General features: G+C 35.9%; 1 protein-coding gene across 5 annotated transcripts in view; it reads left to right on the top strand.

Moving 5' to 3' along the window:
- The window catches only part of SLC13A1 (solute carrier family 13 member 1), a 142,699-nt gene that overhangs the window by 46,659 nt on the left and 75,774 nt on the right, over nt 1-20,266 (top strand). For all 5 annotated transcript variants that reach the window (XM_019825748.2, XM_019825750.3, XM_019825749.2 and 2 more), the window contains exon 7: nt 19,888-20,039. In XM_019825748.2, coding sequence (XP_019681307.2) covers nt 19,888-20,039 — 152 coding nt within the window. The remainder of the gene's footprint in view (nt 1-19,887; nt 20,040-20,266) is intronic.

Below are 20,266 nucleotides of genomic sequence, written 5' to 3'. Positions count from 1 at the left end.
AACCCAGCAATTAATGGAACAGTTGTATTAAAAATCCCCCTCTAGGATATGGATATGTCTATTTCTTCTGATAGTGTTGTCAATTTTAGTTTATATATATTTTTAGATTATTTAGATTATGTTATTGTGTCCCTACCAGTTTAGAATGTTTGTATATTCCTGGTTAATTAATGCTTTTACCACTTTGCAGTGCCCCTCTCAGTGTATAGTAATGTTTTGGGGTCTTAGAGTTTATTTGTATGCTAATGTAGCAATGCCAGCTTTCTTTTTTTTTTAACCTTCATATTTATTTTTCGTATTTATTTTAATTCCAGTATAATTAACATACAGTGTTATATGAGTGTGAAGTGTACATATAGTGATTCAACAACTCTATATATTACTCGGTGCTCATCATGAGAAGTGTACTCTTAATCCCCTTCCCCTATTCTACCCAACCCGCACCCACCTACCCTATGATGACTGTTAATTTGTTCTCTATAGTCAAGACTCTGATTTTTGGTTTGTCTCTTTTTTCTTTGCTTGTTTTGTTTAAGTTCCACATATTAGTGAAATTGTATATTTGTCTTCCTCTGACTGACTTATTTCACTTAGCATTATACCCTTTAGATCCATCCACGTTGTTGCAAATGGCAAGATTTCATTCTTTTTTATGGCTGAGTAATATTCTATTTATACTGCATATTTTATTTATCCATTCATCTATTGATGGACACTCTGGTTGCTTCCATAATTTGGCTATTATAAATAATGCTGCAATAAACATAGGTGTTCATATCTTTTTTCAAATTACTGCTTTTGTATTTTGAGGGTAAATACCCACTAATGGAATTATTGGATCATTTGGTAATTCTATTTTTTATTTTTTAAATTAAAAAATTTAACGTTCATTTTTAAGAGACAGAGAGAGGCAGAACATGAGCAGGGGAGGGGCAGAGATAGAGGGAGACACAGATTCCAAAGCAGGCTCCAGGCTCTAAGCTATCAGCACAGAGCCTGATGCGGGGCTTGAACCCATGAACTGTGAGATCATGACCTGAAGTTGTACGCTTAACTGACTGAGCCACCCAGGAGCCCTTGGTAAATCTGTTTTTAACTTTTTGAGGAACCTCTATATTAAGGACATTTTAACAGTATTTTTTCTATCCATGAGCAGAGAATATCTTTCTATTTGTTTCTGTTGTCTTTAATTTCTTTCGTCAGTGTTTTATAGTTTCAGAGCACAGGTCTTTCACCTCTTTGGCTAAGTTTATTCCTAAGTATTTTATTATTTTTGGTGCAGTTGTAAATGGAACTGCCTTCTTAATTTCTCCTTCTACTGTTTTATTATTAGTGTACAGAAATACAATGGATTTCTGTATATTGATTTTGTATCCTGAAACCTGACTTAATTCATTTACCAATTCTATTTACCAAAGATTTTTGGTCAAGTCTTTGGGGTCTTCTATATATAATATCATGTCATTTGCAAACAGTGAAAGATTTACTTTTGTCTTACCTTTTGGATGCCTTTTATTTCTTTTTGTTGTCAGATTGCTGCAGCTAGGACTTCCAGTACTATGTTGAATAAAAGTGGTAAGAGTGGACATCCTGGCATTGTTCCTGACCTTAAGGAAAAGTTCTCAGTTTTTCACCATTGAGTATGATGTTAGCTGTGGGTTTTTCATATGTGGCCTTTATTATGTTGAGGTATGTTCCCTCTAAACCTACTTTGTTGAGAGTTTTTGTCATGAATGTTCTACTTTGTTAAATGCTTTTTTTTTTTTTGCATCTATTGAAATGATCTTGTGGTTCTTATTCTTTCTCTTATTGATGTGATGTATCACATTGATTTATTTGCAAATGTTGAACCACACTTGCATCTCAGGATGAATCCCACATGATCATGGTGAATGATTTTTTGAATGCATTGTTGAATTCAGTTTGCTAGTGTTTCATTGAGGATTTTTGCATCTATGTTCATTGGACATATTGGCCTGTAATTCCCTTTTTTTGCAGTGTCTTAATCTGGTTTCGATTTCAGGGTAATGGTGGCCTCATAAAATGAATTTGGAAGCTTTTCTTCCTTTTCTATTTTTTTTTTTTTGGATTAGTTTATGAAGGATGAGTATTAACTCTAATTTAGGTGTTTGGTAGAATTCACCTGTGAAGCCATCGGGTCCTGAACTTTGTTGGGAGTTTTTTTGATAACTACTTCAATTTCATCAGTGATAATTGGTCTGTTCAAATTTTCTATTTCCTTCTGATTCAATTTTGGGAGGTTACATGTTTCTAGGAATTTGTGCATTTCTTCTAGGTTGTCCAATTTGTTGGCATATAATTTTTCATAATATTCTCTTATAATTGTATTTCTGTGATGTCAGTTATTTCTCCTGTTTCATTTCTGAATTTGTTTGTGTCCTCTCCTTTGTTGTTTGTTGTTGATGAAGATGATGATGATGAGTTTGACTAAAGCTATATGAATTTTGTTAATCTTTGCAAAGAAACAGCTCCTGGTTTCATTGATCTGTTCTATTGGTTTTTTAGTTTCTATTTTATTTCTGCTCTAATCTTAGTTATTTCCTTCCTTTCACTGGTTTTGGGTTTTATTTGTTGTTCTATTTCTAGCTCTTTTAGGTATAAGATTAGGTTGTTTATTTGAGAATTTTCTTGCTTCTTGAGGTAGACCTGTATTGCTATAAACTTTATTGTTAGTACACCTTTTGCTACATCCCAAAGGTTTTGGACTGTTGTTTTCATTTTAATTTGTCTCTATGTATTTTTTATCTTTGATTTGATTTCTTGGTTGGCCCATTCATTATTTAGTAGCATGTTATTTAACCTCCATATATTTGTGCTTTTTCCAGATTTGTGAATACGTAGTTGATTTCCAGTTTCATAGTAAGTGTTATGGTCAAAATAGTGTTATGGCCAAAAAAGATGCATGTTATGACTTTAATCTTTTTGAATTTGTTGATACTTGTTTTGTGGCCTAATATATGATCTATTCTGGAGAATGTTCTCATGTGCACTTGAAAAGAATATGTATTTGCTGTTTTAGGATGGAATGTTCTGAATATATCTGTTAGATCCATCTGGTCCAATATATCATTCAAAGCCACTGTTTCATTGTTGGTTTTCTGTATGAAAGATCTATCCATTGATATAAGTGGGGTGTTAAAGTCCCATACTATTATTGTATTACCATCAGTTACTTTATATTTGTTATTAGCTGCTTTATGTATTTGAATGCATATTTATAATTGTTATACTTTCTTGATTGTTCTCTTTATGGTTATATAGTGTCCTTCTTTGACTCTTGTTACAGTCTTTGTTTTAAAGTCCATTTTTCCTAATATAAATATTGCTACTGTGGCTTTCTTTTCACTTCCATTTGCAAGATAAATGCTTTTTTATCCCTTCACCTTCAATCTGCATGTTGCTTTAGGTCTGAAGTGAGTATCTTGCAGGCAGGATATAGATGGACTTGCTTTTTTATCGCTTCTGTCATGCTTTTTTTTGATTTGGGCATTAGTCCGTTTACATTTGAAGTAGGTATGTACTTATTAACTACTATTAATTAATAATTATTAATTATGTACTTATGTAATTATTAATAGGTATGTACTTATTTCATTTTGTTGTTTGTTTTATGATTGTTTTTGTAGTTCTTTGTTTCTTTTTTCTCTTGCTCTTTTCTCGCATAGTTTGCTGGCTTTCTTTAGTGGTGTACTTGGATTGGGTTCTCTTTATTTTTTGCATATTCATTAACAGTTTTTTATTTGTGGTTCCCATTAGTCTTATATACAAAATTTTATGCATATAGCAACCTATATTAAGTTGATAGTCTCTTACATTTGAACTCATTCTTTATTCCTCTGCCCCCCTCACCATGTTTTAGGTATATAGTGTCATACTTTACATCCTTTTATTTTGTGAATTCCTTGACTTATTTTTATAGGTATACATTATTTTACTGCTTTTGTGCTTTCTACTTTTCTTGCTTCTGTTTATGGTCTCTCCTTTCCATTCAAAGGGCCCTTTAACATTTCTCACACGGCTGGTTTAGTGGTGATGAATTCCTTTAACTTGTTTGTCTGGGAAACTCCTTTATCTCTCTATTCTGAATGACAGCCTTGTTTGATGAGTATTCTTGGTTGCAGGGTTTTTTCCATTCAGCTCTTTGAATATATCATGCCACTCCCTTCTGGCCTGCAAAGTTTGTGCTAAAAAATCAGCTGATAGCCTTGTGGGGATTCCCTTGTAGGTTACAGTTTTCTTTTCTCTTGCTTCTTTTAAGATACTTTTTAAAAAAATTTTTAATGTTTATTTTTATTTCTTTTTGAGAGAGAGACAGAGTGCAGAGAGAGAGGGAGACACAGAATCTGAAGCAGGCTCCAGGCTCTGAGCTGTCAGCACAGAGCCTGGGGGCTCAAACTCACAAATCATGAGATCATGACCTGAGCTGAAGTCAGATGTTTAACGGTCTGAGCCACCCAGGTGCCCCTTACTGTGTGTCTTGTGGACCACCTTGGGTTGATTTTGTTGGGGACTCACGTGCTTCCTGGATCCGGATTTCTGTTTCTTTCCCCAGATTTGGGAAGTTTTCAGCTATTATTTCTTCAAAGAATTTTTTTTTGCCACTTCTTCTCTTCTCTTTCTGGGATCCCTACAATGCAGATGTTATTACACTTGATGGTGTCACTGAGTTCCCCTTACATAATTTCATTTATTATTCTTTTTCTTTCTCTCCTGTTCAGCTTGATGGTTTTCCATTAATCTGTGCTCCATATCACTGACCCATTCTTCTGCTTTCTCTAGTCTATTATTTATTCCATCAAGTGTATTTGTAATTTCAGTTATTGAGTTATTCATGTCTGATTGGTTCTTTTTTGTGTGGTATATCTCTTTGTTGAGGGTCTCCCTGAGGTTCTCCACTCTTTTCTCAAGTCCAGTGAGTATCTTTATGATCCTTACTTTAAATTCTCTATCAGACATATTACTTGTCTCCATTTCATTTAGTTCTGTTGCTGTGATTTTCTCCTCTTCTTTCATTTGGCACATTTCCATCCTTCTCATCATTTTGTCTAATTCTCTGTGTTTGTTTTTATGTGCTAAGAAATTCATCCCTGTTTTCTGCTCTTGAAAGTAGTGGCCTTATGAAGAAGAGGTCCTCTAGTGCCCTGTAGTGCAATGTTCCTGGTCCACCAGAACCTGGCACTTCAGGAGTGTCTCCAGTGTGTGTTGTGTGCACGCTACTGTTGTGGCTAAAGCATGTTTGTCTTTGGTCCAGTCATCTGCAATGGCTTCTTTGTTGTGAGCAGGTTTTAGTCTTTGCATTGCTACCGAGCCAGTCTAAGGCATTTGCCAGAGATGCAATACCACTGAACTGCAGGGTACTTTCTCTGTGTTGTCTCCTCAAAGACTTTTGTTGATGGGCAGGGCCTGTAATCAGACCCTGATGTCTGCTGTAGCCCCCTGCTGGGGCCACAGTTGGACTGGTGTATGTGGTTATCTTCCCCCATCCCTTTGGTAGGAGTCATTTTGGAGTGGTGCTGGCCCCTATTAGTACTGCTTCTACACTGCCAGGTTTGTGGCACCATTTTGGAAGGGCTCTAGTCAAGGGCATATTGGAGGCATAAGGTCCATAGGAGAAGGTGGGGGTGGGGTGCATGGTGCCAGCAAAGTCCAGCTGGTCAGATGTGGGAGAGGACCTGCAACCTCCTAGGAAAACTCCTGCCCAGGCCAGCCAGGTTGGAGGGGACGGATCCACAGAAGCACAAGGGCTGGGGAGAGAGAGCTAGGTAGAAAGTGTTGGTGCTGTGCTGGTTCCTACAGGTATCCATGTATCTAGGCTGGAGGGTGAGGGAAGGAAATGGCACCTGCCAGCTCTTTTGTTCTTAAAGTCTCCCAAAGATCCCTGCACCTCAAGCATTTGGTCTGAGATTAGTAAATAAATCTCCTTCCTGTATACCCCAGGTGTTTCATACTGCGGCTTCTATGCTGTATCTCAATATTGTGCTGTCTCTTTGGGGTTGGGGACTCCACCCTCCGGGCTCTCCCAGAGCTGACCCCGCTGATTTTTTTCAACGTTTATTTATTTTTGGGACAGAGAGAGACAGAGCATGAACGGGGGAGAGGCAGAGAGAGAGGGAGACACAGAATCGGAAACAGGCTCCAGGCTCTGAGCCATCAGCCCAGAGCCCGATGCGGGGCTCGAACTCGGCGGAGCGCGAGATCGTGACCTGGCTGAAGTCGGACGCTTAACCGACTGCGCCACCCAGGCGCCCCGACCCCGCTGATTTTTAAAGTTGCAGGTATTAAGCCCCACTGACTGTTGAGTCTCTTGGTTTTCAAAGCCAAATGTTATGGGGATTCATCTTCCCTGTACAAGTCCCCCATGCCTAGGGTGTTTGGTGTGAGGGTCTGGTCCTCTCCTTTTTTGAGACCCACAATATCCCTTCTTTGCACAGAGTCCTGTGGGTATGTTTGGTTCCAGACCTCATCTTTGCATTTCCTACTTTCTTTGATGTGGCCTCTTCTGTACATTTAGCTGTGGAGAGTCTGTTCTGCCAGTCTTCAGGTCTTTTTCTGGGTTATTTACACTGATGTGAGTGTTATCTAGTTGTATCTGTGGGAGGAGGTGAGCTTAGAATCCTCTGATTCTACCGTCTTCCCCAGAAGTCTCCTTAAGTGCCAGCTTTCTTTCGGTTAGACTTTACCTAGCATTTCTTCTCTCCTTTCACGTTCAATATTTCTATGTCCTTATGCTTTAGATGTATTTCTTATAAAAAAACATATTGCTGGCTTTTACGTTTTTATCCAGGTTGAAGATTTTTGCCTGACAAGTTTTATCCATTTGAATTTTTTGTGACTTTATAAATTTAGAATAATTTTGAATATCAGATTTCTATTTTTTCCAAATATTTTTTATATCTCTTCCCTGCATTCTTTTGCAGTTATTTTCTTTTTGTTCTTTATTTAGTTCATCACACACACATACACACACACATACACACACACCTGCATGCATATATACACGTATGCACATATACATGCACACACACATACACACACTTATACACTATGCTCTGTGTCTGTTATTATAGATTTACTGAAAATTTTTATCATGTGTATTGGTCAACTAAGTCTAACAAAACATGGCATACTTGGTGGTTTAAACAACAGAAATTTATTTTCTTACATTTCTGTAGGATAAAAGTCCAAGCCACCAGGGTTAGTTCTGGTAAGGCCTTTCTTCCTGGCTTGTAGACAGCTTGCCTGCTCACTGTGTCTTCACACAGCCTTCTCTCTTTGCAGAAGCAGAGAGAAAAAGAGAGATGTCTGGTCTTTCTTCCTCTTCTTATAAGGACAACAATTTTATCACATTAGGGCCCTACCTTTGTGGTCTCATTTAACTCTAATTACCACCTTAAATTCCCTATCTCCAAAACAGTCACATTGGGTGTTAAGGCTTCAATATATGAATGTGAGGTGGACACAGTTCAAACTATAATGTCATGTATGCTTGATTTATAAAAATGTAAAAAGAGGGGCGCCTGGGTGGCGCAGTCGGTTAAGCGTCCGACTTCAGCCAGGTCACGATCTCGCAGTCCGTGAGTTCGAGCCCCGCGTCAGGTCTGGGCTGATGGCTCAGAGCCTGGAGCCTGTTTCTGATTCTGTGTCTCCCTCTCTCTTTGCCCCTCCCCCGTTCATGCTCTGTCTCTCTCTGTCCCAAAAATAAATAAACGTTGAAAAAAAAAATTAAAAAAAAAATGTAAAAAGAATCCATTATTCCCTTCCTCTTGAACAGGACAAAGACCTTAGGACATTTCAACTATACCATCTCTTCCTGTTTATGTGTGGCCATTTTCTAATATTTTCTAGTTCTATTCTGTCATTCTCCTATAAACTATATAATTTTATTTTTTAAACCAATGCTTTGTACAATTATGTGCATATTTACTAATATCTTTGTTCACCATTGTTTCTTGCTTCTTGAACATTCTTTCTGGGTTCATACTCTTTCTGCCTGAATATATCTTTTGAATGTACTTCAGAGAGTACCTTTTGAGGGTAAACTCTCAGTTTTGTTTTATATAAAGGTCTTTATAATTCATGGAATATATTTTTGTGATTATAGATTTCTAGATTGACTGTTTTTTTTCATTGCATATTGACACGTATTCCTACTGTCTTTTGACTGTTTTGCTGTTAGAAATAAGCTAGCTGTCATTCAAATTGCCATTCCTTTAACAGACAATCCTTTCTCTTTGGTTACTTTAAAGATGTGCATGTCTGTGTGCATGTGTGTAAGTTGAATCTTTTCTAATAATTCTTTTTTTAATGTTTATTTATTATTGAGAGACAGAGCATGAGCATGGGAGGGGCAGAGCAAGGGGGAGACACAGAATCCAAAGCAGGCTCCAGACTCTGAGCTGTCAACACAGAGCCCAATGAGGGGCTCGAACTCACAAACTGAGAGATCATTACCTGAGCCAAAGTCGGACGCTTAACTGACTGAACCACCCAGGTGCCCCTTTTCCAATAATTCTTGAGAATTCTCAGCCATTATTTTCTCTGAGTCTCCAGTTAAACATATGTTAAACTTTATTATTCTGTCTTCCATGCTTTTTAATACCTTTATTTTCCTTCTGTGTCTTGCTAGACTACATTATGAATAACTTCAGATCTATCTCCCAGTTCATTAATTCTCCCTTCAGCTATGTCTATCTTTTTTGTTTAACTATTTACTGAGTATTTAAATCCAGTTATTTATTTAATTTTATTTATTTTAGGGAGATAGAAAAGGGAAAGAGTATGCATGAGCAAGGGAGAAGAGTAGAGGGAGAGAGAGAGAATCTTAAGCAGGTTCCATGCTTAGTGTGGAGCCCAACATGAGGCTTGGTCCCACAACCCTGGGATCATGACCTGAGCTGAAATCAAGAATTAGATACTCAGCCAACTGAGCCATCCAGGTGTTCCTAAATTCAGTTACTTAAATTTTAATTTCTATAAATTCTATTTGTCTCCTTTTAAGATTTGCTGGGTGATTTTTTTATAGTCTCTTTATCTTTGCTCATATTTTCCATTTCTTCTCTAATTTTGTTAATCATAAATTAATTTACTTATATGTCTAATGGCTCTAGTGTCTGAGGTCCTGTAGATCGCTCCTTGGCCTGTTTTTGTTTTCTGCTGTTTCCTCACTTTTCTTGCCTTTTGTGTGTGTGTGTGTGTGTGTGTGTGTGTGTGTGTGTGTGTGTATGTTTTATGTTTTTAAATATTGAAATGATAGGGGCACCTGGGTTGCTTATTCAGTTGAGCATCCAACTCTTGATTTCAGCTCAGGTCATGGTCCTAGGGTCATGGGACCGAGCCCCACATCAGGCTCCACACTGAGCATGGAGCCTGCTTAAGATTCTCTTTCTTTCTCTCTCTGCCCCTCTCCTCCACTTGCATACTCTCTCTTTCTCAAATTAAAAAAATAAAAATAAATAAATAAATATTGAAATACTAGTTTTTCTTGAAACTTCTGTGGGAATTCCTTAAGTTCTGGGTTGCAGCTTCATAGAACTTCTATATTATTGTTTTTCTTTTAACAGACAGGTAACACCAATTCAGACTAAAAGTGGTCATGGTTAGGAGTTTTTAGGCTACATTATGTTTTCCCCTTAAGTCAGGATGAGATTTCCTTGCTGTCTATCTTTACAAAGAATACCCGTTTTATGAGTGTTCTCCTCCATGATTCCCCATGGAGGGTGGGCCTTAGGTGTTATCTGCCATCCCAGCTCTCTCTGCAAAAGAATAAACTGATATCCTCAGATCAAAAAGCTGCCTAGTCACTCACCTAAGATTCCCATTTTCACTTTATTTAGGGTCAAGGCAAATCCTTTACTTTTGTATAGTTTTGTGATACATCTTAAGGTGCTTTTTAAATATTTAAACCACATTTTATTTAACAGGAGCTCTGACTTGTCATATAGCTGAAGAGAAATCCACTGTTATTTATATATTATGTCAGTCATTTTTACTCCTATAGAAAGAAAAAGATTTTTCCGAGTACACATATATTTTCATTTTCAGCTATTCATGAATGCATTACAAAGGAAATTTCTAAATATTTAACATTTAGGATAATAGCATTTTATTAAATAAACCTTGGATTTAAGTATGATTTTTGACATTGCTAGAAAAGTAGAATTTTTATAAAGAGTCTTCATTTCTTAAGTGCTTAATTTTATTTATATTTTTTTTTAATTTTTTTTTCAACGTTTATTTATTTTTGGGACAGAGAGAGACAGAGCATGAATGGGGGAGGGGCAGAGAGAGAGGGAGACACAGAATCAGAAACAGGCTCCAGGCTCTGAGCCATCAGCCCAGAGCCCGACGCGGGGCTCGAACTCCCGGACCACGAGATCGTGACCTGGCTGAAGTTGGACGCTTAACCGACTGCGCCACCCAGGCGCCCCTTAAGTGCTTAATTTTAAATATCTTTCTATTCATCATACTATTACTACATAATCTAATATTCCAATTCACAATATGCAAATACTTCTTTATTAACTACAGTGGATATAAATCACATTTCCAGGAGTCTTATTGATAACTTCAATTTTGTTACCAACTTCTCTGAATTGTTCAAGTTATTACAGATTTGATCCTTACCAGATCTTCATGAAGAGTTCATATTAGGAGTAGAAGGATCTCCTCTCATATTTTCTTTCTGGTCACTTATGTATTATCTTTATTCTGGGCTTTCTTTACATACATAATTTCCTATAGAAATCATTTAAATCCATATGTGTATTATGAAGGGGCTGTTTTAATTAAAACTACAAAGCATAATCTGTTATCCACTTAACCAAGTACATGTAAACTCAATATGCTGAGAGCTAACAAAGGAGACAGGACCCCACTGTCAATCCCTCTTCACACTATGGAGCTTTTACTCTCCCCCCACCTTTTACCTATATTATCCACCAATGTATAGACCATCAAGGCATCAAGGTCAATCTGTGCAATAATTATTAGTTAAGATTCATTCATTTATTTTTAATGTGAAACAGAAAATATTGCATCTTCCAATAAGATGCCAGATTGAATAAGCCCGTTTACCTTCACCCTATCCTAAATCTCCATTACAACAAGAACAAATAGACCTTATAAGTCACAAGTTACAATTCTATAAATGTCAAGAGAAGAGATGACAGCAAAATCATTTTGGAAGCTGGAAATAAAAGGATGACTCAGTTATGTCACGAAAGCGGAATCTTAAATCAATGGTGAGGAAAGACAATAAACAATCCAATTTATATAGCAGCAGCCTTCAAAGTTTTTAAAATGTTGAAAATCGAGGATAAGTAAAAAATGGCTTATGAAACATTAAATTCCCAAATTTCTTCCTCAACTTTACATAAATGCAACTGCTTCTCCTCCACCAGACAGAAGTGGAATATTTAGATCTGGTAAAGCAGAGGGTAAAGAGAGCTGGAACCTGTTCGGGTCACAGGAGGGTTTCACAGTGATAACTGGGGCAGGAGGAGGCATTTTATATGTCAAATGATGAGAAACTTGCCTTCTACTCAACTGTTCCTGGGAGCCAGACATATACCCTCCAGGTGTCAATGGACAGGAGACCAGGGGTCCATCCCTGGGGAACGTAATCAACACAAAGAAAAGGTAAAAATATATAGAATTGGGTTTTCTCAGGAGAAAAAAAAAAAGGCCCACTCAGATGATACTGCAGTGAAACCCACAATCAATAACAAATCCCAAAGCACATGTATAGAGCTTCCAAACAGTTTTCCACTGTCTTAAATATGAGCCAACATATCTGAAGAATATCTTGGGCATGAAAGAGAGAGTTCCAAAGAAACAAAAAGAAAGCAGAAAGCTGCAGGAAACGGAAACCGTGTAAGAAGGTGAAAACACAAGAAAAGAGACTATCATTAATATAGTAACAGAGAGGTAAACAAAGGAATTGCATTCATGGAATATACGAAGGGTGTTCTTTTTTTTCAGCATAGGTATGTTTAATACAATATATGCGGTCTTGCACCATCCTTTTTTTAGTGTTTATTTTTAAATAAATTTACACTTTCACCTATTTCTAACCCCCTCACCCCTTGCCTCTTGCAACCACCAATCTGTTCTCTGCATCTATGAGTGTGGTTTTTTTGTGGCTTTGTGCTTTTACTTTTTTAAAAGATTTCACATATAGTAGAGATTGTATAATATTTGTCTTTCACTGTCTGACTTATTTCATTTAGCGTAATTCCTTTGATTTCCATCTGTGTTGTCACAAACGGCAAGATTTCATTCATTTTTTTATGGCTGAATGATATTGCACTGTGTACATATACCACAATTTCTTTATTCATTCATCCATCAATGGACACTTAGGTTGTTTCCATATCATTGCTATTGCAGATAATGTAGCAATGAACATGGGTATGCGTATTTCTTTTCGAGTTAGGTTTTCCATTTTCTTTTCAGAACTACCCCAAAGTAGAATTGCTACATCATATTGTAGTTCTTTTTTTAGTTTTTTGAGGAACTTCCATACTGTTGTCCATTGTGGCTGCACCAGTTTACATTCCAACCAACAGTGCATAAGGGTTCCCTTTTCTCCACACCCTCACCAACACTTATTCTTTCTTGTCTTTTTGATAATAGTCATGCTGAAAGGTATGAGGTGATAACTCATAGTGGTTTTGATTTATATTTCCCTGATCATTAAGGATGTTGAGCATCTTTTCATGTGCCTGTTGACCATTTGTATGTCATCTTTGGGAAAATGTCTGTTCAGACCTTCTGCACATTTTTTGATTAAATTGTTTGGGGGTTTTGCTATTGAGCTGTATGAGTTCTTTATATATTTTGTATAGTAGCCCCTTATCAGGAATATGATTTGAAAATATTTTCTCTCATTTAGTAGGTTGTCTTTTCATTTTTGTTGATGGTTTCCTTTGCTGTGCAGCAGCTTTTTAGTATAAGTCCCACTTATTTATTTTTGCTTTTGTTGCTTTTGCTTTTGGTGTCAGATTCAAAAAGCCATCACCAAGACCTATGTCGAAGAGGTTACCATCTAAGTTTTCTTTTAGGACTTTTATGGTTTCAGACTATGTTCAAGTCTTTAACCCATTCTGAGTTAATTTTTGTGTATACTTTAAGACCGTGGCAAAATTTCATTGTTTTGCATGTGGCTGTCCACTTTTTCTAATACCACTTATTGAAGAGGCCCTCCTTTACCCCATTGGCTCCTTTGTCATAAATTAATTGACTATATCTATGTGGGTTTTATTTGGGGGCTTTCTATTCTGTTCCATTGATCTATGAGTCTGTTTTTATGCCAATTAGCACACTATTTTAATTACTATGGATTTTTAATGTAGTTTGAAATCAGGTAGCATGATGCCTCCAGCTTTGTTCTTTTTTCTCAAGATTGCTTTGGCTACTCAGGGTGTTTTGTGGTTCCATACAAATTTTAGGATTGTTTGCTCTGTTTTTGTGAAAAATGTCATCAGAATTTTGATATCAAATTTGCATCAAATCTGTAGATTGCTTTGGGTAGTTTGGATACTACAGATTGCTTTTGAGTAGTATCAATTTTAACAATATTGATTCTTCTAATCTGTAAGCATGGAATGTCTTTCCATTTGTGTCTTTTTCAATTTCTTCATTAATGTCTTCTAGTTTTCAATATACAGGTCTTTTTCATCCTTGGTTAAATTTATTTCTAGATATTTTATTATTTTGTGTAATTATAAATGGAATAGTTTTCTGCTTCTCCTGACAGCTCATTTTAGTGTATAGAAATGCAACAGATTTTGCATATGGATTTTGTTTGCTGCAATGTTACTGAATTTTTTTATTAGTTCTAACAGTTTTTTTCATGAAGTGTTTAGAGTTTTCTATATATAATATCATTTCATTACAAACAGTGACAGTTTTACTTCTTTCTTTCCAATTTGGATTTTCTTTCTTTCTTTCTTTCTTTCTTTCTTTCTTTCTTTCTTTCTTTCTTTTCTGTTTTGTTGCTCTTGTTGTTTTATTCTGTTTTTTTGTTTTTTGTTCTAGCTAGGACTTCCAATACTCTGTAGAATAGATGTGGTGAGTGGGCATCCTTGTTTTGTTTCTGATCATAAAAGAAAGACTTTCAGCTTTTCACCATTGAGTATGTTATTAGCAGTGGGCTTGTCATATATGGCCTTTCTTATGTTGAGGTACATTTCCTCTGTACTCACTTTATTGAGAGTTTTTATCATAAATGATGGCTGAATTTTGTTAAACACTTTTACTGCATCTATCAATATGATATTTTTATCCTTCATTTTGTTAATGAGGTTTATCACATTGACAAGCTGCAGATGTTGAATCAGCCTTGTATCGCTAGAATATTTTCATTTAATAATGGTATATGATCCTTTTAATGTATTCAATGTATTGAATTTGGCTTGCTATGATTTTGTTGAGGATTTTTGCATATATGTTCATCAGGGATAGTGGCACGTAATTATCTTTTTTTGTAGTGTCCTTGAATGGTCTTCGTATCATGGTAATTAATGCTGGCCTCATAAAATGAGTTTGGAAGAGTCCTTCCTCTTCTATTTTTTGGAAGTTTGAGTAAGATTGATATTAATTATTCTTTGAATGTTTGGTAGACTTCACCAATGAAGAAGCCATCTAGTCCTGGACTTTTTTTGTTGAGAGATTTTGGATTACTGACTCAATCGCCTTGCTAGTAATCAGTGTGTTGACATTTTCTATTTCATCATGATTCAGTATTGGTATAATGTATGTTTCTAGGAATTTATCCATGAATGGAATTCGTTAAAAGAGGAACAAGAAGACAAAAAATAAAATGTGAACATAAATAAAATATAAAATATATAAAATGTAATTTAAAAATATGAAATTACATCATAAATAGAAAATTTAGTAGAAAAAAATAGAATGAAACAAGAGAAGAGAATAATAGGAAATTTCAGAAACAGAATAGAGAATACTGAGTGAAGACTAATCAAAAGTTGAAGAAAATTTCCATAGTGGAAGAATATAATTTTTATGATTAATACTCCCACTGAGTGCCAACATAAGAGATGAAACACACTCACACTGAGAAGGTTATTGATATTTCAGGATATTATGAAAAAAAGGGAAGATCCTAAAAGTTATCAGGAAAAGGGAAAAACTGGTTCATTAAAAAGGATCAAAAACATGAATGGCTAAAAACTTCTCTATAGCAACATTAGAAATTCAAACAGTAGGGAAAAATGCCTTCAACATTCTGCATAACATTTATTTTCAATCTTGAAATCAATATCCAGTCAAATTATGGATAGAAGCAAGAGGATAGACTAAAGTCTAGGTAGATCTTTGCAGATGTAGAGAAGAAAAGGACTGGACTTAGAAAAGGTTAGGAAGGCCTCTGAAAGAAGTGCTCTAAGACAGTGAAATTGGTAGAATACTTGGTGTAGGCTAAGTATGTTGTTTGATTGTTCTGAGAGAAGATTTAAACAACCACAGAATGGTTGGGGCCATTTAGTGGTGGTTATTTAGAAAACTAAGCAAAACTTAGAAAATTAAGCAAACAAGGAGGGGTAGAAAAAGTACAAAACAGGAAAAGTAATATAGGTCGTATTGCTCAGATGTTCATACATCTCTACCCTAGGCAGCATTCTGAACATTGAATTCTGCTCTAAATTATCATGTAGTCATCATAATGGGAGGATAATGGGGACGTGAAAAGTGTGAGTGTGTTCAGTGGTCAAGTCCATGAAAGAAAGCAAAATTCCCATCGTCTAACATAGTAGAAATTTAATTGTAATGCCAACAACTGCGAAATAAATATATTATATCCTATGGATATTTTTAAGATAAGTGCAAATAAATACCCAAAAAGAGCTAGAAGATTTTAAACTGGCTGTCTTCAGCAAGCAGAAAATGATTAGCTAGAACTAAGATTTTGTACAATTAGCCATCAATAATTATTTAAATGTAAATGGACACCCTAACATTTTCTTACCACTCTCACCCCAGTGAATTATTATGCACATGATTGAAGACCACTGGTTTAGCCTATGCTGGTTCATGTATGCATTTTTAGTAAGGAAGATTGGAAGGAAATGTTTAACATGCCCCTGGAATCTCCAGTCACAGCCACCAGGTGGCAATAGTGAGTTATATCTGGACCTGCAAGATTTCTGTTCTGAAATGTCCCTTGAGCACCACCCATGTGATGATGTCATGGGATTGACATTTGGTCATGTCTTAGACAAAATTTGTCTGTCACTTGGAAGAATTTGTAGAAGGTACATTCACAAGGTCTTAGATGTCATATTTGTGTGAAATAACAAACAATTGGGATTGAATAAAAACAGATTACAATTGCTATGATAAAAGCAATATGAAATGTAATTAAGTATAAAGTCTTAGGTGTAGATTTAAAAATGAATTTTGGTCTTCTGAAAAATGTACCACGTAATCTCTAAATACTTGTCTGCACTAATAGACTACAATTCTTTTATATATTGGGAAAACTCTTTTATGATTGTAGAAGATACAAAAAATATCAAGAAGACAGAAGATACCCCCAATTCTATTGTTAATATTTTGACATTTTTCATTTTGGGCTATTCCTAGGCATTATGTGTATGTGGATATATTTTTATTATAAAAATTACTTTATTCTGAATATTTAAATTCACGTAAATCCCCCATCATGAAACATTATAAAGCAAGCACTTTCCCATTCACAGTATGTCCGTGGCAATGTCCTTTGGTCTTCTTAGCACAGGAAGTCTTCTCTGGCCATGTTATCCCTGACTGTCTCCAGCTTCACCCCTCTAGATGTTTTGCATCTCTTCTTTTCTTTGCATAGGAATCATTTTTCCCTCCCAAACTCTTAGGAGAAAGTACACCAAACACACACATGCATGCACACACACACACACACACACACACAGACACACACACCAAATTCCTCATCTACTTATGGAAGAATGTAGTGCTTATTTTATTGTCCTCATATCTGCAAACACATGCTCTTGACTTTCTAGTCCAAATGACTTATTACAAATCTCTTTTGAGCCCTTTGGTCAACCCTTGGTCTCAGGTTGAAACCACTGTCTTCAGCAAAAGACTAACCTGCTGAGGACTCTCCTTTCCATTGTTTTTGTAGTTTCTGTACCAATAGTTGGCTCAATTAATGGCTTGTCTCAGGCTTTCTTAAGGGATGTATCCATAAGAGACTCTTAAATATGGAGAACAAACTGAGGGTTGCTGGAGGGGACGTGGGTGGGAGGATGGGTTAATGGGTGATGGGAATTAGGAGGGCACTTTTCACGATGAGCACTAGGCGTCATATGGAAGAGATGAATCACTGGGTTCTACTTCTGAAGCCAAGACTATACTGTATGTTAACTACCTTGAATTTAAATTCAAAAGAATTTTTTTAAGAACAGCTCTAGTTTTCTGCCCACTGACCTCCACTACTGTCTCTCTGGACCTCAGTCTTTACCTCTTACTATAACATCATCTCCTCAATAAATTCGACCCAGTAATCACATGACCTAAGCCAAAAACAACAACAAAAAAAACAAACAAAAAACAAAAACAAACTCAAACAATAGAGCTGACTGCATGGGGTTCATATTTACTGGATGATAACAGAATTGTTGCACCCCATCCCACCTCCCAACACCTGCACTTAAACCTTAACATGTATTATGAGGTATTAGTGTTACAATTTATTGCAGATTTTAAATTTAACTTGAATTTTTAATGTTTCTAAATTGTCCATGATATTTGCATAAATATCACCTTATCTGCAGTAGCATTAATGTATGTTTTAAAGGTCTATACAGAGGGAAAAGTATGGGAAGTCCATAAAGGATAAAACATGGTGAATATATTAGTATTTTCCTATTTTGATTTTTAAAATTTTATATCAGCCAATGCATTTTAGTCATTGTGCTTTATATACGTATATAAACACCTATATATGCATATATTTGCAGTTCAGCTTTTATATGAAATCCAGTTTTTTTCTTTGTAGTTTTGAAAGTGTTTTTTATAATTTTGAAAGTTTTAATGTGTCAGTGAGAATTATTATACACATTACATCTTTAAGTTTCCATTCTTATTATCAGTTTAATTGTATCCAAATTATATATCACTTTCTGGTTTCTCTTTGGTCTTGTCTGTAACAAAATAGATCATTTTTAAGCCCTAAATTTCATTTGTACCACTATAATAATTTTTAAAGATATTTTGCCATTTTATTTACATACCATTTATTTTTCAAATTTTCAATGGCAGCTTTTATCGTGGAAAATACGCATCATTTCCATGTAGGAAATGTAGGAAATATTAGACAAAAGGAGACACTTACAAATTATTTTAGGTGAAGAGTAGATACCCAGAGGGCTAACTTTTAAGTTAATTAGAAGGTAAGAGGCAAATTACAATCAATGCACCAGACCCTACAATGCTAAGTCATTCCCACATCCATGATGGTTTTCAGTGAATAGAAAATATTTCCTTTCTGTGATTTCTCCCAAAGATCTTTCAGTGCGTATATCACAGATAGCATACCTATCTGTATGGAATAGGGAGATTCCTCTATTTGCATATTTTAAAAATACATCTATATTTTTTTAAGGCTGAAATGTGTGGGACAGGTCTCAAATAGGCAAGACTTGATAGATAAATACCCATAAGGAGGCTATTGCAGTAGCCCAAATCAGATTTGATTTATACCAAAGTGATAGTAGTGGAGATGAACACGAAAGAGTCCAGACATATTTAAGTAGATAAAATTGACATGATTTGGGAGGGTGAGGAAGAGAATGTTTTCAAGGAGGACAAGCAATATAGTGTAGTGGCTGAGGTTATGAATTGTAAAACAAGACTACACGGCTTTAAAATCCAAGTGTGCCATTTTCAGACTATGCGACCTTGGGCGAGCCACTTAACTTTATCTCATGTCTTCATGTGTAAAATGGGATAATAGCGCTAACCTCATTGTGTTGTAAGAATAAAGTGGATTAAGTTGTTTATTTAATTTTAACTTAGAACGGTGTTTATTGTACACTAAGCACACTATAAGTATTTGTAATTATAATGATGATGATACTACCAGATTAATTAGGTGATCCTGAAGAAGAACTACATTTGAGGAAGGAAATGGTGAGTTTGGTTTTGAACATTTTGGGATTGAGGTTTTATTTAAGACATTCAAATTATGTTAAACAGTTAAGTGGGTATGTAGGTCTAAAAGGAGAAGTCTGGGCTGAAGAACAGAATTGATGGTCTGGTGTATCGATATTCATTAAACCAGTGAAAATATATGAGATTTCCTAAGGATAAACATTGCAGTGAAAAGAGACAGGTGCCCATGACATAGTTTTCAAGAAATTCCAGTTTTAAGGAAAGATGAGGGAAAATGAACTGACAAGGGAGACAGAGAAACAAGCAGAGATGTAGGAGAAAACCCAGAAGAGTGAGATACCACAGAAGCCCTAAGAAGAGTTTTCAAGCGGGAAGAAGCGATTAACTCTTTCAGGTCCTGTTGAGAGGTCTACAAAACTGAGACTGAAAAGTATCTGTTGAGTTTAGTAATGTGGAGGCTATTGATAATCACAGCAAGCACACTTGGGGTGGACTGAAGAGATGGAAGCCAGATTGGCGTGAGTAAGAATACAGTCAGTGGATGTAGACAGCTCTTTTGAGTAGTTCGGCTGTGAAAATGAAAGTGAGGTAGGGCAGTGGTTTGATCGAGAAGAAGGTTAAGAAGGCCGCCTTTTTCTCTTTTGTAAAGATGACTTGAAAATGATTAAATGTTGGTGGCGCAGAAGACAAATAGAAGAGGACCACGTGATGTGTAAACTATTTTCTGTTGAACAGAATTCAGGCACAGGAGCCAAGTATCGAACAAAGAAGGACCACATGATGTGTAAACTTATGTGCTTGTGTATTGCTTACTCTTCCACCATCGGTGGACTGACAACGATCACTGGTACTTCCACCAACCTGATCTTCGCTGAGCATTTCAATATGTAAGTAAAAGTTTTGAACTGTCGATTTGATAAAGAGACAGCGCGCAACTTATGAAGGTGAGTCTTAACTGATTCAGAGAATTCAGGAACAGTGATTGCTATCCTGAGTTAACTCTCCTTCGTTTTTGTTTTTTTTTAATGTTTATTTATTTGACAAAGAGAGAGCACGCACACAACAGGGGAGGACCAGAGAGAGAAAGGAAAAAAGAGAATCCCAAGTGGACTCT

Source organism: Felis catus, chromosome A2 (assembly GCF_018350175.1).
Source record: "Felis catus isolate Fca126 chromosome A2, F.catus_Fca126_mat1.0, whole genome shotgun sequence".
Lineage (NCBI taxonomy): Eukaryota > Metazoa > Chordata > Mammalia > Carnivora > Felidae > Felis > Felis catus.
This window is presented reverse-complemented; position numbering and strand designations above follow the sequence as displayed.